The sequence below is a fragment of the Tachyglossus aculeatus genome, chromosome X1, assembly GCF_015852505.1.
Source record: "Tachyglossus aculeatus isolate mTacAcu1 chromosome X1, mTacAcu1.pri, whole genome shotgun sequence".
In the NCBI taxonomy this organism is placed as follows: Eukaryota; Metazoa; Chordata; class Mammalia; order Monotremata; family Tachyglossidae; genus Tachyglossus; species Tachyglossus aculeatus.
In genome coordinates this window covers 89,152,544-89,173,745 of record NC_052101.1, presented here as the reverse complement: position 1 = coordinate 89,173,745, position 21,202 = coordinate 89,152,544, and the positions used below count along the sequence as shown (strand labels likewise).

General features: G+C 50.7%; 1 protein-coding gene across 1 annotated transcript in view; it reads left to right on the top strand.

Annotated features, from left to right (window-relative positions):
- Nucleotides 1-21,202, top strand: part of RNF123 (ring finger protein 123) — a 149,676-nt gene that overhangs the window by 23,757 nt on the left and 104,717 nt on the right. The window contains exons 11-22 of the mRNA XM_038772010.1: nt 110-235; nt 933-1,047; nt 1,701-1,805; nt 2,136-2,261; nt 3,576-3,668; nt 5,464-5,537; nt 8,753-8,870; nt 13,665-13,764; nt 14,807-14,868; nt 15,092-15,163; nt 15,715-15,835; nt 19,829-19,930. Coding sequence (XP_038627938.1) covers nt 110-235; nt 933-1,047; nt 1,701-1,805; nt 2,136-2,261; nt 3,576-3,668; nt 5,464-5,537; nt 8,753-8,870; nt 13,665-13,764; nt 14,807-14,868; nt 15,092-15,163; nt 15,715-15,835; nt 19,829-19,930 — 1,214 coding nt within the window. The remainder of the gene's footprint in view (nt 1-109; nt 236-932; nt 1,048-1,700; nt 1,806-2,135; nt 2,262-3,575; nt 3,669-5,463; nt 5,538-8,752; nt 8,871-13,664; nt 13,765-14,806; nt 14,869-15,091; nt 15,164-15,714; nt 15,836-19,828; nt 19,931-21,202) is intronic.

Sequence of the window (21,202 nt, the reverse complement as noted above, 5' to 3'; positions counted from 1 at the left end):
ATTAATTGGGCTAGGGCCCCTTGGAAGAGACCGAAGAGAGTTGAGTGCAGGTGGGCTTTCTTTCTGTATTGCCTGGTACCTTCAATGCCGTATCTCTTCTGTGTCACAGGAACGGTGTGTCCCTGGGGACAGCGTTTGATAACATCTCCAGGGGCTGTGGCTTAGCCTACTTCCCAGCCATCAGTCTGTCTTTCAAAGAATCAGTGGCGTTTAACTTTGGCAGTCGCCCCCTCCGATATCCTTTTCAAAGTGGGGCTCTGGGACACCCTAGAGCGCCCTTCCATACTCCGACTTTCCTGGAAGAGTACGTCCGTTCATTCATTCATTCAGTCGTATTGAGCGCTTACTGTGTGCAGAGCACTGTACTAAGCGCTTGGGAAGTACAAGTTGGCAACATATAAAGACGGTCCCTACATATAGAGACGGTCCCTGCCCAACAGCGGGCTCACCGTCTAAAAGGGGGAGACAGACAACAAAACAAAACATATTAAAATAAAATAAATAGAATAAATATGTACAAGTAAAATAGAGTAATAAATACATACAAACATATATACATATATACAGGTGCTGTGGGGAGGGGAAGGAGGTAAGGCGGGGGGGATGGGGAGGAGGGGGAGAGGAAGGCGTTTGTAGTTTCCCCGATCTTCCCTTAGCTTACATGCCCAAGTACCCATCTGGGGGTCAGGAGCTTTGACTCATTCGGTGCTCCCGTAGAGCAAATCCACACCTCGGTTTTCCCAATCACTTTCCCTGGATGAGTCCGTTGCCTCCCTGGAGTACCTCTGGAGTATGGAGACAAGGCGCGGGGGGTGGGGGGATATGCTCGGAGCAAGTCCTACCTCCCAAACCACCTGCTGGGTTTCCCGGGGAGCTGGCAGGGTTGGGATTTCAATTTCTTCCTTATGCAGAGTGCTTAACTCCCATGCTACTTATCCAGTGGAAGGCTACAAACCCCTGCAGGACCCGCCTCGGGCTGACTTGACGAAAGCCCAGAAGCTGCTGGGCTACCTGAAGAACGTTCTGCAAGTGGGACTTGATGTGTCGGTGAGCTGTGGAAGATGCGCTGGGCTAGCGAGAGGACTTCCTACCGGGCTCGGGACTGTAACCCCGTGGCCGGGAGGGTTCACTTAGTTGTCTGAATGCCCTCACTCACAGTAGTAATAATAATAATGGCATTTGTTAAGCGCTTACTATGTGCAAAGCACTGTTCTAAGCGCTGGGATAGATACAAGGTTATCAGGTTGTCCCACGCGGGGCTCACAGTCTTAGTCCCCATTTTACAAATGAGGTAACTGAGGCCCAGAGAAGTTGTGACTTGCCCAAAGTCACACAGCTGACAAGTGGTGGAGCCGGGATTTGAACCCATGACCTCTGACTCCAAAGCTAGTAGTGGTAATTGTATTCATCAGTTGTATTCACCTCTCTGTGCCTGGCCTTGTCCTTTTCAGAAATAAAGAGCAGGTCTCCCCGGGAACACGTGGGACCTTCCCCTGTGGGGACCCGGAGACTTCTCCCGGAGACAGGCCTTGGATGTTATAGGCGCATCCAAAGCAGAGGGGCTGGGTTTCTCCCCAGCTAAGGGACTAGCTCAAGGCTCGCCCATTGGAGGTGTGAAGGTGTTCAAGGGGAGGGCAAGTAGTAAGTAGAGGGAGCCCCTGTCAGGCACTTCCTCCTCATGCTTCTCCGACTTATTACAGGAGGGGAAGCTTGTTGATCAGCCATTGTCAGTTTGGCAGCTCCAGGGAGAGCCCACAGTCCTGATCACCTTGGCTCACATCTTTAACCATTTTTCTCCGCTCTTGGTAAGTGCTGGGCTTTCCCAGAACTCCTCTGGCACTTGCCCGGGAACGTAGTAATTGTAGGCCACCCTCCTCCTCCTCTGACTGCTCCTTCGACCTTTTGGAGACCCGATGTCTCTGAGGGTGTGATCCCCGGGTGGAGGCGGTGGGTGGGCATACCAACCAACCCATTCTGTTCCGGGAAACAGGAGAGCCAGTGACCCAGCACCCTCCCCACCCCTCACGGCCTCCCTAGACGGTTCCTTGTACTAAGTCCCAAGGAATGTCTGTGCGACGCCTGGGTGCTTCCCCATCAGGGGGATGGGGACTCACCCTAAATTCTTTGATCTGCAGAACAAAGTGTACGTGGTGGAGGATGTCCTCGTGACCTTCCTGTTGAGCATCCTGGAGCTTGGTGGGCCCCTGGAAGCACATCCCTTGGTGAAGCAACTTCTGGATGTCGTGTGGCTTCTTATGGAGGTGAGTCGCTGCTTCCTCCCCCCACAGACTGTAAGCTCCTTCAGGGCAGGGAACGTGTCTACCGATGCTGTTGTATTGGACTCTCCCAAGCCCTCAGTACAGTGCTGTGCACACCGTAAATGCTCAGTAAATACCACTGATTCAGCTTCCTGCCATCAGAGCCCCCGAATTGGGACCCAGCCCGAGTTCAGACATCTCTTTTTGCCACCTGAGCTCAAAGCAGCACTTCATACGTCGGATCTCAGTCTTCCTCTTGTCCTGCTTTCCAAGGAGTTTAGGGAAGGGGCAGAGTTGATCCTGATCTTAAACTAAAGAGCTGAGCAAAGAAATGGTAGAGTGAGAGGTCGGGGCCAGAGTCGAGCCTGGAATCCAAGATTCCTGAATTCCATTATTTTGTCCCGTAGGCCAGTATTCCTGAAGGTTTGTGAAGACTCTGCTTCTCATGATGATTCCTCAGTCAGAAAGGGCTGCTGAGAATGGATGATAGTGGAGGGGGAGGTTGAAGGAGAGAGGCCTTGAGGGGATTTTCAGAAGTAAAAGTGCCCGACGCTGGTGTGTTTGAATCGAACTGTGAGGGGGGTGAGGGGCAAGTTGAGATATTGAGAGTGACCATAGTATGTCCTAGCTGTGGGACTTTGTGGAAGGAAGGAGGGAGGGAGGAATAATACTGATGGCATTTGTTAAAGCGCTTACTAAGTAATAATAATAATGGCGTTTATTAAGCGCTTACTATGTGCAAAGCACTGTTCTAAGTGCTGGGGGGATACAAGGTGATCGTGTTGTCCCACTTGGGGCTCACAGTCTTAATCCCTATTTTACAGATGAGGTAACTGAGGCCCAGAGAAGTTAAGTGATTTGCCCGAAGTCACCCAGCTAAGTGGCGGAGCCGGGATTAGAACCCATGACGTCTGGCTCCCAAGCCTGTGCTCTTTCCACTGAGCCACGCTGCTTCTCTTGAATGGAATGGAGAATGAATGTAGAAAAGCCACCATAGAAACATCTGAGGGTTCCTCTTCCGCTTTCCCTCCCATGGGATGCTGAGACTTGAAGTTCCAGCAGCCCACGGAGACCACTGGGAAAGTGCAAATGCACTGCACGCGTTCGGCAGCATCTGGCAGTTTTCAGTGGCTGGGCTTGACCCCTGTCCTCAACAGGGCGAGTGCTGCAGATTCCAGGGCTGTCTGAGCCAGCCTGAAACCAGCTCGGTTTCTGGGAAGCCCATGCCAGATTCTACACTGAGCTCCTCCTTGCCCCACCGTACCCCAACCCTGCAGGGCCCTGTTTCCTGGAGTTGACTTTTTCTTACTCTTTCAGGATTACGAGGTGCACGAATGCCTCAAACAGTTGATGATGTCCTTGCTTCGGGCGTACAGATTCTCCCCGATCGTGCCAGACCTGAGCTTGCAGGTGAGTAGCGACGCCAGGTGTCTGAGCCATCTGCCATCATTTGCCAGGGCTCTGCTGTGGTCTTCCTTGCCCTTCTTACTTCAGCCTAATCTAGTGTCTCCAGATCCAGTACCATCTATGCAGTTCCCTCCGTGATAACAGGATAGGTGTTGTGCTCATGCCCCCCGAGCTTTGTGCTGTAGCGCTGAGTCTGCTCGTAACTGTCTGTCATTGCTTCCTTCTGGTGGGCCGCCTGGTTATGCGCCGCCCCCTCGATTCCCTGTTGCCTGACCTTTCCCTTCCTCCGTTGGCCATGTCTGTTCCCCTGGCCTGGGACTCCCTCGCCCTTCAATAACAATAATAATAATGGTGGTAATGGTATTTGTTAAGCGCTTGCTGTGTGTCAAGCATGGTTCTAAGTGCTGGGGTAAATCCAAGGTAATCAGGTTGTCCCATGTGGAGCTCACAGTCTTAATCCCCATTTTACAGATGAGGTAACTGAGGCATAGAGAAATTAAGTGATTGCCCAGAGTCACACAGCTGATAAGTGGCGGAGCGGGGATTAGAATCCACAACCTCTGACTCCCAAGCCCGTTCTCTTTCCGCTAAGCCACGCTGCTTCTCAATCTGCCAAGCCACAGCTCCCCCCCCCACCGTCCCAGCGCCCCATCTTCAAAGATGATCCCCGACAGCCCGGTGTGTTTCCACAGATCTGCTCCCTTTCAAATGAAAGGGTGTTTGGTTCCCTTTCAAAATGCAGTTCTCACCAGGCAAAACGGTTGGTGTTCCGTCTCCTCCCAACCCTCCACGGGGTCCCTGCCCTCCCCAATGGGCCACCAGGTTTCGATCGATGCGTAAAATCCTCCCAAAAAGTCAGATGCTCCTATGCTCATGCTAATGAACTGTTCACTCCCACCCCACCCTTTTCCCAGTGCTACTCTCCACCAGGGCTGGCAGCCTATGGGAGGCACCAGGAGGTGGGAGGGCTGGTTCAGAGACCTGCCTTCCTGAAGCATTGGATGGAAGAAGGAAGGGGAGAAGGCGCCGCATGTTACAGAACCTTTCAGTGCCCTCTTGAAAACCCACCTCCTCCTTGAAGCCTACTTCAATTAATTCCCAACACCCCAAGTCCCATCAAACCAGCAGCCAGCCTTAGCACTTATGTACTTTTACCCATTTATTCTTAGGCCTCAGGATATATGTATAGTTACATGTACATTCAGTTCATGTCTACTAACTCCATTGTACTCCCCTAAGCGCTTAATACAGTGCTTTGCATGCTCAACAAATCTGATTAATTGTAACGATGATGGTAGATATTTAAGCACTTTCCCTAGGCGCTGGGGTAGGTACAGTATAATCAAATCTCCCACAGTCTAAGAGGGAGGGAGAACAGATACTGAACCCCCATTTTACAGATGGGGAAACAGAGGCCCAGAGAAGTTAAGTGGCTTGTCCGAGATCACCCAGCAGGCAAGTGACCGAGCCGGAATTAGAACCTAGGTCTCCTCACTTCCGGTCCTGTGCTTTTTCCACTGGGCCACACAGCTTTGCGATTGATTCAGCTATTTCATCCTCACGCACTCATGTATCCTATTGTATCTTCATTCTCCCTTTTGCTCCTGGTATCTGTATATGATTTATTCGCCCTGTCTCTCCCATTAAATTGTAAACTCCCTCAGGACAAGGATCGGGCCCTTCACTTCTGATGCCTTCTCTCCAGAGCTTAGTACAGTGCTTTGCACACAGTAGGTGCTTTCTAAATGTCAGTGTCGGAGTGAGCAACTGGGAATCTGTTGGTTCTCTCTCTCTCCAGATTCAATACCTGCATCTCACCTTCACAGTCCTGAATCATGAGAAATCCCGGAAGTTTCTGCTTAACAATATTCTGTATCCTTTTTCTGTTAACATTCATCTTGATGCCTGGGACTAAGGGGGATGTTGGACCGGTTTTGGGGACTGAGAGTGCGTGCTTTCCAGAAAGGACATCCTTTCTTCTAAGCCGGAGGTGAATGAGAAAGTTAACTTGGTTAGCACAAATGGAGCAGGAATGGTCTCGCTTAACCCATCTCGAGCTGGAGATTTTTCCAGGTCAGAAATTGGTAAATTCTCATCTGAGTTTTAAAAATTCTGCTTCATTTCCATTGTATGGTTTTGCTAGGACATTGACCCAGAGAGCGAGGTTACCGATGGTATTTTATTTGAAATCCAAGCAAAATGGAAATCAGGTGTTTGCGATGTCTCATAGGGAAAGAAACACAGATGAAGGCAAAATTAAAGGGTTTTTCCTTTGCCTAGCACAAAACACGAAGCATTGACAAGCCCCCGCAGTGGGCGTGCCAGAGAGGGACATGCCACGCTCTTCTGCCTGGCCACACTGGCGGCACTAATGCTCCTGGTGCCATTTTCAGGGGCGGAGGTGGCATTTACATTTCGGAGCAGTCACTCTGGAGATTCCTGCCCTGCTGACCGAGGGTTCCCTGCTACACCACTCCCCCTCGGCCCTTTGTGAGTGGCAGGGCCTTGACGGGAGCCAAGGACGACGTCGAGGGCTCCTGGCATCTTCTGTCATTGCAGACCCAGATTTGCCAGTGGAGGGGTGCTAGGGCTCCCTGTGGTAGCCCGGCTTGCCCCAGGCCCAGTTTCCCTTGGACTCTCTGCGATTTAGGGTGCCGGCTCTTTTGGGATGCTTGTCAAATATATTTTTCCAGCGATTATTGTTGGTGCACGGTGGGGGGAGTTCCCGGAAGCTTCTGGAGCAGGGGAGGTTTTTGGGGAGAGAAGATTTTTCCGGGGGTGAGCTGGGTATATGGGATTGTTTCCTAGGTAGCACGTGCTCTCAGAAGTATTTAGAGTTTTGAAGAGCCTCGTTCACAGCCAGTGCAGTGACCTAGCTAATGGTTTTAATGGTTCTTTCAACAAGCAAGAAGTACAGCCTGACCTACTTTTATGTAAAATGCAGGCTTTTACTTCAGCCCATTAACCCTTTGCTTTCTTGCATATTTATCTGTTCGGGTTTTTTTTTTTTTGTATTCTGTGTATGGTGAGGCAGAGGGAATGGAAACTGAGGATCAGAGCGTCTTCCCCTTCTTGTCTGCCTCACCCTTTTTGTGTTGTGGGAAGATAATCTCAGGGGAGAAAACATTGTTTCTCCAGTCCCTATGTGGATGTCGGGGTTGAGGGACCAGGTTGAGCAAATCCACCAAGCAGTTCATTTCAGACTCCTTCAAGGAGCTTACAGTCTAAGGGGGGAAGGTAGACATCAAAATCAGTTACAGCTAGGAGAAGCAACAGAGTGTAAGGATGCGTAACTAAGGTCTGTGGGGGTGGGCTGAGGGGGTGCGGACCACAACGTAGAAGAAGAATAGCGGGGCGGGGAGATGAGAGGTTAGGGAATGTTTCCTGGAGGAGGTATGGTTTTAGTAGGACTGTGAAGAGAGGGAGAGTGATGGTCTTCCAGCTGTGAAGAGGGAGTTTCGAGGGTTGACGACGAGAGACAAGATTGGGTACAGTAAAGTTGGTGTTAACAGAGTGAAGTTTGCAGGCTGGGTTGTAATGGGAGAGGAGCAACGATAGGTAGCGGGGAGATAGGGTCTTGAGTCAATAGTAGTTCCTGCTTGATGCAGAGATGGATGGACAGCCATTGGACATCTTTGAGGAGTGGGGAGATGTGTGCAGAAGTATATTTTAGGAAAATGATCCAGGCAACAGAGTGAAGTATAGCTTGGAGTGGGGAGAGAGTGGAGTTAGGGAGGTCAGTGAGGAGGCTGATGCAGTAGTTGAGGCGGGTGCATTTGCTCTTTCCCTGTTATCATAACTGGGAGAAAGCAGATCAATCCAGAATCCTCCCCTCTCCACACACGCACTTTATGGTGGGCTTGGGGATTCATTTTGGCCAAGGCCCACTGAACACCAAACCACTCCTACTGCAAACCAAGAGTTTGAATTGAAACTAGGCTTGTGTCAGGAATGCTGTGAGAAAGGTATGAGTTGCTAGAGTCCAGTCAGCAGGGGCCAGGGGAAGCAGGTGGGTCCGACAGAGCCCCTTTCTGGATCTTAATTTCCAGACTGTGTCGGTTTCATTTTTCCGGTTGATGCTTCAGCCCCTCTCACCTCCACCATCCTCAAATGGGAAACCATTCAACAGAAATAAACTCAAAAGAGGCGCACCAAGAAGCAAGGCGTTAGCGGATGAGTGCCAAAGTCCGTTTTGCATAACTAGTAAGATATTTTAACTATGGGTCACCAGCAGGCCACTCTCACACTTTGTTGAAAGAACCATTGATGCTATTAGCAGGTCATTCATTCATTGAACCGTATTTGAGTGCTTACTGTGTGCAGAGCACCGTACTAAGCGCTTGGGAAGTAGAAGTTGGCAACATATAGAGACGGTCCCTACCCAACAGCAGGCTCACAGTCTAGAAGGCGGAGACAGACAAAGCAAAACATGTGGACAGGTGTCAAGACGTCAGAACGAATAGAGTTAAAGCTAAATGCACATCATTAGCAAAATGAATAGAATAGTAAATATGTACAAGTAAAATAAATAGAGTAATAAATCTGTACAGATATATACAAGTGCTGTGGGGAGGAATAAATATTCTATTTATTTTATTTTGTTAGTATGTTTGGTTTTGTTCTCTATCTCCCCCTTTTAGACTGTGAGCCCACTGTTGGGTAGGGACTGTCTCTATATGTTGCCAATTTGTACTTCCCAAGCGCTTAGTACAGTGCTCTGCACACAGTAAGCACTCAATAAATACGATTGATGATGATGATGAGGGGAGAGGAAAAAGGGGGCTCAGTCTGGGTCATATCCCACCGACCTTTCAAAATCACACAATATGGTGAAATGCCCTAGTGCTTCTGATGATACTGATTTGCTGCAGGTGTCCCTGTTGGGAAACTGAGAGCCGCGGTACCTCAGGGGAGGAGTGTCTAGGTGAAGGGGAATTTTGGGTAAATGGGAACAAAAGGCATCCTGGAGGATGGGGTGAGCAGGGAGAGTCCAGTTGGGAAGGTGGATCCGAGGGAATTTGGAGGGAGTGGTAGGGCTGGGGGCTGGCCTACTAGTGGGAATGCCTAGTTCCTTAACCCCCCTACAGATTTGATGTGCTCCGCTCTGTGGTCTTCTTCTACATCAAGAGTCCCTTGCGAGTGGAGGAGGCTGGTCTGCAGGAGCTCATCCCTACCACGTGGTGGCCAGATCGGTCCAGCAAAGAGGTAGGAGAGCGGGTCTGCAGGGCCCTAGTCTATCAGATGCCTGTAGGGTGGGATATGATTTCAGCCCGTGCTACACATCCCGCGGTGCTACTGGGCTAATTTGGCACCTGATGATTTGGGGGTGCCACGTGTGCCGTTAAGCCTCGTGACTAGAAATAAATCGCCACTGCCATGATTCGATGCCTTTCCGGCCGGAAGCCCGGTGGTGACACCACGTTTCTAGTGCCACAGCAGCTTGCCTCTGGGCTAGGGACCCTTTTGGGGCTCCTTGCTAGCACCCCCAAAGATTGCCCCAGTAGTTTGCTGCCACCATCCCGTGACTTTTAGATTTGGAACCCCCAGAAGGCACGGGAAGCAGTCGGGTTCAGCTCTCCAGCCCTGTCCCCGAAGGACTTGGCCGCTGAGGTTTGGAGGAAGGCCCAAAGCCCCGCTCCCTCTCTGAGATAGCGAGGCTCCGAATTTCTAGGTTCCACGCTCACAAATCACTCTGGCCTGCTCTTTGCTTATGAACACAAAAACCAGCGTTTACTTTGTTAGAAAGCTCAACAGCACCTGTGATGGTCCTTAAATACTGCAAAGTTTCCCTAAAGAACAGTAGAGTATATTGATACAAATGGAATCTTAAATTACATACAGGAATAAGGGCCTATCCCTGATCTGGTATTTATTCTTAACTTAAACCCAGGGGTTACCACCCTCAGGAATTCACTGCTCCATCTCCTATAGCAGCTCTTTTGAGGGCACATCACTCACAGAGCCCTTTCCTGGTAGTTGGCCTTGCTGACCCTCAGTCTTCCCAGCTAACACCAGTTTCCCATATAATAGTAATTATCACAGTATTTATTAAGCACTTACTAGATGGGACACACAGCTGCCCACTCCATGGGGGTGGTGGTGATGGGGGAAATTAAAGCAGCGTGGCTCAGTGGAAAGAGCACAGGCTTGGGAGTCAGAGGTCATGGGTTCTAATCCCGGCTCCCCCACATGTCTGCTGTGTGACCTTGGGCAAATCACTTAGCTTCTCTGAGCCTGTTACCTCATCTGTAAAATGGGGATTAAGACTGTGAGCCCCACGTGGGACAACGTGATCACCTCGTATCCTCCCCAGCGCTTAGAACGGTGCTTCGCACAGAGTAAGCGCTTAACAAATGCCATCATTATTATTAAATTGCCCCCGCAGATTTCTGAGCCTGACTCCTAGACCTGAGAGTTTTCAGTCAGGGCTGAAAAGACCCAAAATGGTGGCTTTTTGACTTCTTAGTTCTTTGAAACATGTCCCCTCCCAATCCTCCGCCCCGCAAAATCCCTGCCCCCTATTTGCACCTGTGCTCAAAATGAAAAGTTGGTGCCCGGGATTGGACAAAGTCCCTGTCCTGCGCAGGGCTCACAGTTGAAGAGATAAGGAAGAGCAGGGATTTTATCCCCATTTTACAACTGTGGTCCGGAGAGGTTAAGCAATTTGTAGCCAGTGACAGAGGTGGGGTTTAAACCTGGATCTCCAGATTCCCAGACCCAGGCTCTTTCCACTTGGCCATGCCACACCCATTCCCTTTGCATTGACAGGGGCTCCCGCTCCTCCCGGTTTCTCCCCAGGTTCCTAGCCTCCCCCCCCCCCCCCTTTTGCCCAATTCCTCCCCTGTATTTGACATCTGTGCAAAATAGATTTCCCTCTGGGAAATTCCCTGAGGAGACAACAGTTTCTCAGATCCAGGAATCTCTGGGCCTCTCCCTGTTTACTCTGTACAGGGCTAGCCTGCTGGACTGTCACAGACTAGAAGGTGGAGAGCTCTCTTGTGCAGCTGGTTAATAAAACTGCGAAAGGTGATAGATGTAAGAAGCATGGCTTCAGTGCCCTCCCATCCCTCTCCAGTAACTGCCAGCTCAGCAGCAGGATAGAAATATGTGAACTATGCTCATTGTTGAAACCGCACTTTTGACCCCGACCTTTCCAGGCTGTCCCGCGTATCAAGTTACCAAGCAGGACAGTCTGCTGAATCTGGGGCGGCAGCATTGTTTTAGCTAAACGCGGAACCCTGCTGAACTGGAAGAATCTATTCGCTCGGTGGGAAATGGGTAAATTGAGACCCAGTTTGATGGGTCACAGGTTGGATTGTCTTGTAAGTTATAGGAAGCAGAAATCCAGGCAGCTGGAAAGAGCCGTGTAAGTCCAAATAGGGCCTTCGCACCTTATCAGAACATTTGCCCCATCCCTTCTTTTATCCCTGACCACCATCTTCAACTCTTCACTTTCCAGTGGCTTTTTCCCCACTGCTTTCAAACACGCTCATCTGTTCTATATCCTAAAAAAGCCATCCCTGGACCCCACAACTCCCTCCAGTTAGCACCCCATCTCCCTCCCCCAACTGCTCTCCACACTCTTTGAACAAGTTGTCTACACCTTGTTCCTCCACTTCCTCTCCTCCAGTTCTCTCCTTGATCCCCTCCAATCTGGCTTCTGCCCCCTTCGCTCCAACGGAAACAGCCCTAAGTTCACCAGTGATCTCCTTCTTGCCAGATCCAGTGGCCTCTCTTGTCTTGTCTTATGCTGTCGAGTCATCTCCGACCCATAGCGACTCCACGGACACATCTCTCCCAGAATGCCCCACCTCCATCTGCAATCGTTCTGGTTGTTTATTCATAGAGTTTTCTCGGTAAAAATATGGAAGTGGTTTACCATTGCCTTCTTCCGCACAGTCAACTTGAGTCTCCGCCCTCGACTCTCCCATGCTGCTGCTGCCCAGCGCAGGTGAGTTTTGACTTGTAGCACTTTGCCTTCCACTCACTAGCCCTGCCCAAGCTAGGAATGGAATGGGAATGCCTCTGCTTGACTCTCCCTCCCGTAGTCAAGATGGTAGAGTACTGGAAACTCTCCAGGTGCGATCCTGAGAGAGGTCCAAGTGGCCTCTACTCCATCCTAAGCCTTCTCGACCGCTCAGCTGCCTTCGGCTCCGTGGACCACCCCCTTCTCTTGGAAGCATTATCCAACCTTGGCTTCACTGGCACTGTCCCCTCCTGGTTCTCCTCCCGATTTTCTTACCGCTCCTTCTCAGTCTCTTTTGTGGGCTCCTCTTCTTCTACCCACACCCTAACTGAGGGAGTCCCTCAGGGCCCAACTCTGGGTCCCCTTCTATTCTCCATTTGCATCCACTCGCTTGGAGAACTCAATTCACTCCCATGGCTTCAACTACCATCTCTATGCGGATCATTCCCAAATCTACATCTCCAGCCCCGATATCTCTCCTTCTCTGCAGTCTCGTATTTCTTCTTGCCTTCAGGACATCTCCACGTGGGTGTCCCACCAACTCTTCTAACGTAATATATCCAGAACAGAACTTTTCATCTTTTCACCCAAACCCTGTCCTCCCTGTACCTTTCTCATCACTATAGATAGCACCATCATCCTCCCTGTCTCACAAGCCCGTAACCTTGACATTATCTTCGACTCGTCTTGCCCATTCAACCCCCACTTTGTGGCATGTGGTCCTGTCGGTTCAACCTTCACAGCTGCTGAAATCCTCCCTTTCGTCTCCATCCAAACCACTGCTATGCTGATCTAAGCACTTATCCTATCCCGCCTTGACTACTGCATCAGCCTCCTTGTTGACCTCCCTGCCTCCTGTCTCTCCCCACTCCTGCTACCCGGATTGTTTTTCTAAAAAAATCACTCAATCCATGTTTCCCCACTCCTCAAGAACCTTCAAGGATTGCCCATCCACCTCTGCATTAAACAGGAGCTCCGTGCTGTCGGCTTTAAAGCACTCAATCACCTTGCCCCCTCCTGTCTTGCCTCACTGATTTCCTACTACAACCCAGCCCTCTCACTTCACTCCCCTAACGCACACCTACTCACTGTACCTCGATCTCATCTATCTTGCCACTGACCCTCTGCCCATGTTGTCCCTCTGTCCTGGAACTCCCTCCCTCTTCAGAACCCACAGACCACCACTCTCCCCACCTTCAAAGCCTTACAAAAAACACATTTCCTCCAAGATGTCTTCCCCGACTAAGCCTTCATTTCCCCTACTCCCTCTCCTCTGTGCATCACCCTTGTCACTTGGCTTGGCACCCTTTATTCACGCCAGCCTCAGTCCCACAGCACTTAAATTACACATTTGTAATTTATTTTAATGTCTGTCTCCCCCCTCTAAACTGTAAGCTCCTTGTAGGCAGGAAACGTGTCTACCAACTCTGGTGCACTGTACTTTCTCAAGCGCTTAGTACAGAGCTCTGTGTACAGTAAACAGTAAATACGATCGATTGTTTAACTGATTGACTATGCTTAAACTGCCCTTAAATTCTTAACCCAGTGCTCCAGAATTGAGATCCCCAGTTCTGTGTCCATGGCACAGGTAAACTCCTGTCCCATCAGGGAAATGGGGCACTCCATTTGGTTTTACAGAGCCGTACAACCTGCAAAAAGATAGGGTTGAGGGGCAGATTGGGTCTGTTTCTTTTTGTCCCCTGCCTCTCAAATCCCAATGTGGTTCCTGGCCATATTTTGGGGAGGCGGGCTGAACCGAGAAACAGCCCCTTCCCCCATTATCCCTCTGCCCAAACCCTCCCCCCCCTCCCCCTACCCCCCCCAAGAGTTAGCCAGATGGTTGATGGCACAGCCTCTGTGGTTCCCTCCAGCTTTTCTTGGATCGAAAGCAAGCTGTAGGCACTCATCTTTCTCAGCTTGAGGACCACTTCTGCACTGGGTGCCAAGGAGGTGGTGCTTTCCTAAGCCCCCCTGACTTTCCAGTGCTTTTCTTCCATTGTCTTTATCCCTGATGCCGTTTTCTCTGACCCCAGGGAAAAGACAGTAAGGGCGTGAAGGTGGAGGATTCCGAAGAGCGGCTGAGGCGCCGGGCCTATGAGAGAGGCTGCCAGAGGCTGAAGAAACGCATCGAAGGTCTTGGGGTTACCTTGTCGTTTACGCTTCGTCGGTTGGGATGCTTGGAGAACTTCGGGGCTCACTGGGGAAAGCAGAGATTGGCCAAATCGTTGAGGGACGGATTCGGCACAGAGAGGCTCAGTTCCTTGCCGTGGGGAAGAGCGGGCTCTGGGATGGAGGCTTTAGGTGGCGGAGGGAAACAGATCATCAGCTCTCTGGAATGGAGCTGAATGCCCCTTCTTTCTGCAGTAGCTGGTGACTCTGGGTTCTAGGGCTCTTGAAATGGGCTCTCTTCAGAGCGTTATCTCCCTTCAGGGCTCTCATTAGCCCTGCTGCCTCAGAATTGCCTGGGGTGAGTGTTGCCTTGGAGGGGAGCCACTTTGGTCAGCTTCGCAGTCGGAAGGGAGGTCCCAAGGTCCTCTTCTGCAGTGGCTCAGACTTCCTCCCCAGCTCTCACCGAGTCGGACCTCAGCCATTAGATTTGGTGGCTCACAGTCCCTGGCATTGTCCTTGGTCCTGCGGAGTTTTGTGAAATCAAGGCCCCTCAGAGTGAGGGGCAGACAAACACTCCTTGAGAAAAGCCGGCCCCAAGCGTCTCTCTGAATCTGACTGATTCTGAGTGGCCGAATCTGCTGCCGCACGGGGGAGCTGGGAAAAAGGAAAAAGTTGCTGGCGCATGGCGATTCTAGTCCGAGCTGCTGTTTTTTTATTAATGTCTGTCTCCCCCTCTAACTGCAAACTCGTTATGGGTAGGGAGTGGGTCCGTGTCTGTTATATTGTTGCTTGTACCGTCCCACGCACTTAGTATGGTGCTCTGCACACAGTAAGTGCTCAATAAATACGATTGATTCGAATTAGGGTTCACTTTTGGGTCCCCAGAAGGCCATTTTCTGGACTCAGCTATTTTGCAGGCTGAGGAGGGGAGAGGTCAGATGGAGCAAGCCTGTCCCTTTTGAGGTTGCAGAGAGCGCGATTGGGTGCCACCGTCTGCTGGCAGTAGAGTCTGAGCCGGGCTGGACTACGGTGCCTCCGGGCTGAATCGGTGGTTTTCTCCTTGTAGTGGTTGAGAGGCTCCAGGTTGAGATCCTGAAGTTACTGCTAAACAACAAAGACAAAAACGGGGTAAGTGGAGAAGACCCAAGGGTGGTGTGGTGGGAACAACCACGCTGAAGTACTGTGGGACTGTAGGGTGGGGGCCCGTGGCTTTTGAAGAGTCGAGGCAAATCCCATCCGATCTGCTGCTAGATAGCATGCTTATCTGCCAACCCAGGGGGTGCCTTGGGCAACTCAGCTTCTCTCCTGCTCGGGGGCTGGGGGCTGGAGCATTTCCTTATGTCCCTTCCAGGGTGAAGCCTCTAGATATATCTTCATGAGCAAGTTTCGGAAGTTCTTGCAGGAAAATGCCAGCAACCGCGGGGTAAGTAGTTTGCCCAGGGACCGTATGTCCACTGATTCCAGTCGCAGGGCAGCCCATGCCCTTGGGCTTTCCGTTAGGCCCAGCTTGTGGAGCAAATCGAAGAGCAGCCAGATGGCAGATGGCCTCAGAGTCATTTGGGTACATCAGAAAGAGAGAAGGAGAGAGAAAAAGAATAAGAGGAGAGAGAGAGAGAGAGAACGAGAGGAGAGAGAATATGAATATGAATGAGAGAATTGGCCTGCCAGTGCTAACCGGCTGGGTGCTAAACTGCGACCTGGGAGATAGATGACAGTCCTGCCACACTGGTGCGGGCTGGAGCTGCGGCCTTACCGGTTGAACGACGTAAGGCTACCGCCTGCATCTAGCAAGCAGATACTGTGGGAAAGATGGCAGATCTGAAAAGTGTGCCCACCTTGTCTTGTTAGCAAAAGATCGAAGGCGAGGAGAAGGGCTGGGGTGCCGGAGGGGCAGGATCAGTGAGAGCTGCTCTTGGGAAGCATCAGGACAGGTCACATGTGCAAATCGTCATTTTCCTTTTGCTTCTCTTTTAGAACCTGACCGTCCTCTGCCCCCCAGAGTACATGGTGTGCTTTCTGCATCGGCTCATCGCCGCTCTGAGACACTACTGGGACGGGTATCTGACTACAAACCCATCGGCAGGGTACAGCGAAGGTAACAATAGAGTCCTCGAGGAAGGGAGGAACACTGAGGGAGAGAATGGGGTGACTGTTGCCTCGAAGAAGAACATTCTGGTTGTTGTTCTCTTCTGACCCTCACTGCCCGTGAGAGAAAAACAGTCAAGGGTTTGGTGGGTGTGAGGAGTCGTTGACAAAAAGGCGGAAGCTCTTGTGGGGCTCGGGACTGGAAGAAGATGCTGGCCTTGTCTTCGCTCCTCCGAATCAATCAGTCAATGGAATTTATTGAGCTCTTACTCTGTGCAGAGCACTGTACTAATCACGGGGGCAATACAGTACAATGGAGTCGGTAGGCACGTTTCCTGCCCACAGAGAGCTAACGGTCTATGGGGGAGACGGACAGCTCTGTGCGTAACTCTGGGACTGAGGGTAGATTGAGTACCAAGTGTTTAAGAGGGTACAGGTTCAAGTGCCTAGAGGGGGACTGCAGAACCCCTAGATTCTGCTCCTTTCGGCAGTCCCGAGCCGACTCGGGGTTTAGGAATCTAGCGTCCACACCGCCAGCTCTGGCAGGGTCCTCGGTGAGGCAGGGTTAGAGTGGAGCCTCTGCTGCGGAGATGGGTGTGACCTCCGGTCGGTAGCTGGCGGTTGGTTTTCGTGTGAAGCAGAGCACTGGTGCTGAGAGGAGCAGGTGGCAGACTTAATCTAAAGGAGATTAAGTGATTTTTAAAGGGTATGAAGTCACGATTCAGGCAGGTCATTTTCTGGTGGTGGCCTGGATCCTGAATGCATCCTTCGTCAATAGCTTCAAAGTGAAGGCAGTGATTTTTACCTCACTTAGAGCCAAACGTGCACTGACGCTGGAAGTTAGTGCTTTGTGGGCCCTGGGCTTCTGCCAGGAGACCCGCAGGGGTTCCCTCAATCCCTATCCTGCTCCTGCTTCCTACAGAGCTCTCTAGATCTCTGCTATTTTGGGCAGTACTGACCTGGTCAGGAGCTCTTGGGCCACGGAGCATTGGCAATTTATATATCACCCTGAAGCTTGAGCGTGTAGGGAGGCTGTCTCATGGGGCAGGATAGGGGTTAGCTGTTCAGGGGTGCCAGCAGGTGGAAACACTGTGAAGGGGATGTGGTCCTATTCCCTTTATCTCCACCACAGGTGGTATGGGAGGCAATTGGGTGAACTTTTTTTTATGTCTTTTGTAAAGATCAGGCATCATCTGGAGCTTTGGATGGTCCAAATTGGGATGGAAAACCCACTGCCCCTTTCTTATTCACAGATCACTCCCTCAGTTCTAGGTCCCAGGCACCCTACAAGGCTCAGGCTCTGCCCCAGAAACTCAGGGGAAGGGTGGGGACCCCATGAAAAAGAAATCAGGGAGTCCCTAGCTGAGGTTCCCCAATTATAAGTTTGGATGGTTCAGCACCTCTGGTTCTTTGCTCACTTGTTAAATAGTAAATACCATTCTTACTGTTCCTACTCCTAGGCCAGGATTAGGCCAGGGTTGGGACTCTTGGATTTTGTTCCCCGACTCATCTCTGCAAATCAGCCTTCTCTCCATCCTCAAAACCCTCCATCGGCACCCCATTTTCCTCAGCATAAAGCAAAAATTCCTCACGATCGGCTTCCAGGTTCTCCACCAGCTCTCTCCATCTTAAGTGTCTCTCTCTTTACCCGTTGTGCTCTTCATTCTTCCCAAGCCCATTTTCTGCCTGAACCCTGCTCTCCACTCTCTTGCCTCTGACCCATTGGTCACACCATACCTCTGTCCTGGAACTTCCCAAATCCTACAGACTCCGGCTCTCCCCATATTTAAAGTTCTTCTAAAATCCCTCCTTCTTCAACAGGCCTTCCCCGATCAAGTCCCACCACCCCCAAGTTGTATAAATCCACCAGCCACCTCTAGCACTCGTGGATTTATTTATATCCATCCTCAGCCCTGGGCAAGAGGGGGCGGATGTGTGCGTGTGTTCAGTTATTTATCCCGATTATGTTATTCATAAATATTTTGATGTTTCTCTCCCCTATTATAGTGTAAGCTTCTTGTTGGACTTTCCCAGGCACAGGGTACCAGTGATCACTCAGTAAATGCCATTACTGTCGTTACTGTTACTCTCAAAATTTCCATTCTCTCCTTCTGGAAAAGCTATCTGACCTTCCACCCACCCTGTACTCCCTTTTTCCTCCCCCTGCCTGTCTGGTAGCTCTTTCTCAGTTTCATTCCTTGGCCTCTTCCACCGATCATCCCCTGACAGAAAGACTCTTCTGGATCCCCTAATCTTCAAGCTCTGCACTCATTCACTTGGAGAGTTCATCCACTCAGCATGGCATTCGCTACCACCTGTATGCAGATGACTTCCAAATCCACCTGTCACTCCCCAGCTCACACTCTCTGCTCCTCCAAGGTCACTCTGTAACTGTCTCTCCTTCTTGAGTCCCCCCACCACTTGATTCTTGCTCACTTCCTCTCTGTCCTGCGTGTAACTCCTTCCAAATCCTATTAATAACGATGATGATGATGATAATAATAGTATTTGTTAAGCACTTACTGTGTGCCAGGCACTGTTCTGGGGTAGTTACCAGCTAATCAGGTTGGGCACAGTCCTTGTCCCACATGGGGCTCGCATTTTACAGATGTGGTAATTGAGGCACAGGGAAGTTAAATGACTGGCCCAAGGATACACAGCAGACAAGCGGCAGCGCCGGAGCTAGAATCCAGGTGCTTCTGACTCCCGGTCCCATGGTCGATCCACTAGGCCATGCTGCTTGACTTGACAGGCTGGGTCTTGCACCCAAGATAAGTGGAAGGGATCCCTAAGGTACAGGGATCCAGCTCCAAGTTTGGAACTCCCTCCCTTCTTATATCCATAAGACTACAGCTCTCCCCATCTCATGGCCCTCCTGAAATTCGACCGTCTCTGGAACACATTCCCTGATCTCTTCCCAACACCCCAAGTTGTATCTAGTCTAGTAGTATCCAAGTCTTATCACAGTCCTCTGGACTGTGAGCCTCATTGTGGGCAGGGATTGTCTCTCTCTCTATTGCTGCATTATACTTTCCCAAGGGCTTGGTACAGTGCTCTGCGCACAGTAAGCGCTCAATAAATATAAATGAATGAGTGAATCAACCCAATGGCCACCCTTAGTGGTTGTAGTAATAGTATTAAGTGCCCACTCTGGGCAAGGCACTGTACTAAGCGCGGGGATAAAGGACACTGATCAGTCCATTAATCAGTGGTATTTACTGAGCACTTACTGTGGGTCGAGCACTGTACCAGCTGGTAGAGACAATCCCTGCCCACAAGGAGCATACAGTCTAGCAGGGGAGTCAGACATTAGAATAAATTAATATACGTATATGTACAGATGTATTGAGGGGCTGAAGGTGGGTGAATATCAAGTGTTTAAAGGGTAGCAAGTGCGTAGGTGATGCAGGAGGAAGAGGGAGTAGGGGAAATGAGAGCTTGGTCAGGAAAGGCCTCTTGGAGATGACATAAATTTAGTAAGGTTCAAAGGGTAGAAGAACGGTGGTCCGACGGATGGGAAGGGGCCGATGGTCCAGGCCAGAGGGAGCAAGGGGTCTGCGCTGAGATAGATGATATCGAGAACCAGCGAGTAGGTTGTTGTTAGAGGAGCGAAGTGTGCTTTCTGGGTTATAAGAAATCAGCGAGGTAAGGTAGGGAGGGTAAGGTGATTGAGTGCTTTAAAGCCAATGGTAAGGAGTTTCTATTTAATGCAGAGGTGGATGGGCAATCCGTGGAGGTTCTTGAGGACTGGGGAAACAGAGACTGAACAGTTTTTCAGAAAAATCATCCTGACGGAGTGAAGTATGGACTGGAGTTGGGGAGGTCAACGAGGAGGCTGATGCAGTAGTCAAGGCGGGATAGGATAAGTACTTGGATCAGCGTGGTAGCTGTTTGGCTGGAGAGGAAAGGACGGATTTTAATGATGTTGCGAAGGTAGAACATAGTAAGTGCTTGCTAAAAACCATCATTATTGTTACCGTTGACTATGAAATTATTCCTGCAGAGGCCTATGTTCCCCCTCAGCTGTTCTATAATGGGAAAGTGGATTACTTTGACCTTCAGAGGCTTGGGGGACTCCTGTCTCATCTGAAAAAAACCTTCAAAGGTAAGTGTGGGACCCTGGGGGCTTAGCTTTAAGGCTGGGCTGGAGAGAGACGAGGGAGCTGCAGGGATAAAGGGTTCCAGCTCTGCCTTCATCCCGTTGAACATTCTGGTTCGGTTCCCCCGGGGGCTTGTGCAATGATATGAACCAGGACTGGGCGAGTTTTGGCTGGCAGGCTCAGGGTCGTCAGCTGTAAATTCATTGTGGGCAGGGAATATGTCTGTTTAATGTTATATTGTACTCTCCCAAGCACTTAGTACAGTGCTCTACAAGCCGTAAGTGTTCAATAAATACAATTGAATAAATGAATGAATGGTTGACCGACCTGGGGGAACCTCCTTTGCCCCCGTCCCCTTCTGGCCCAGCCTGTGTGATGGTGAGAGTAAAAACCTTCTCTGAAGCACTTGGTCTGATTTCAAGGAGGCAATCTCCAAATGTGTGCTGTGAGAGCCCATTTATATGCAGATCCTCATTGAGGTTGGGAGTCCCACATTGAGGATGTTGCCCCTCACTTATCTTGGTGCTAGAGGACTCCATGTTAATTAGAGTAAAGGGTTAAACAGATAGTGCAGGTAGATGCCCAGGAGCAGAGTGGGGGGCTATCAGGTATCATGAGCCAGGTGTACCTGCCCTGGGCAGGTTTCATATTTGTGTGCCTGATGCAAGCAGCCCCATGTCCCTGATCGGCCTGAAACTCCCTCCACCCCTTGATTGACAGGCTGGGTCCCCCATCCAAGGTGAGCAGAGGGAGCCCCTGAGGGAACAGAACCTGGAACTAGAAAATGGTGCCTCTCCCCTTTCCATCCCTTCAACATTCTGCTTCACCGGGTGCCACCCAATGACTTGAATGGGCAAATGGATAAACCAGGACTCTTTCCATCAGAAATAACCCTTTGAGACTGGAGGAGAAACTGGTTTCCTGTCTTTGGAGGTTACTTCTGTGCATCTGTCTTTTTAAGAGAAAGTGAAAATTCCCCAAGAATTCTGGAGCAAGGAGCTAGACTCTCCGGGAGATGGATTTCACCTCTTCTCCCTTCACATATCCTTATTCCCCATTGCTTGCCCCTCTCAGTCTTGGCCTCAACAGGATTGTTTTCTGTTCTTTGCCTCCAAAGTGGCTCCAGACTAAGCCCCAGGCAGGGTAGCAGGCCTACCCAGGAGTCCCCCAGCAGCTCCTTCCAATCATCTGGCCCCTGGAGATGCACGGTGACACTGATTTCCCGGCCCTCTGTCCTGGGATGCGAGGTGGGGGTCGGGTGGGGGCTGTCATTGGGC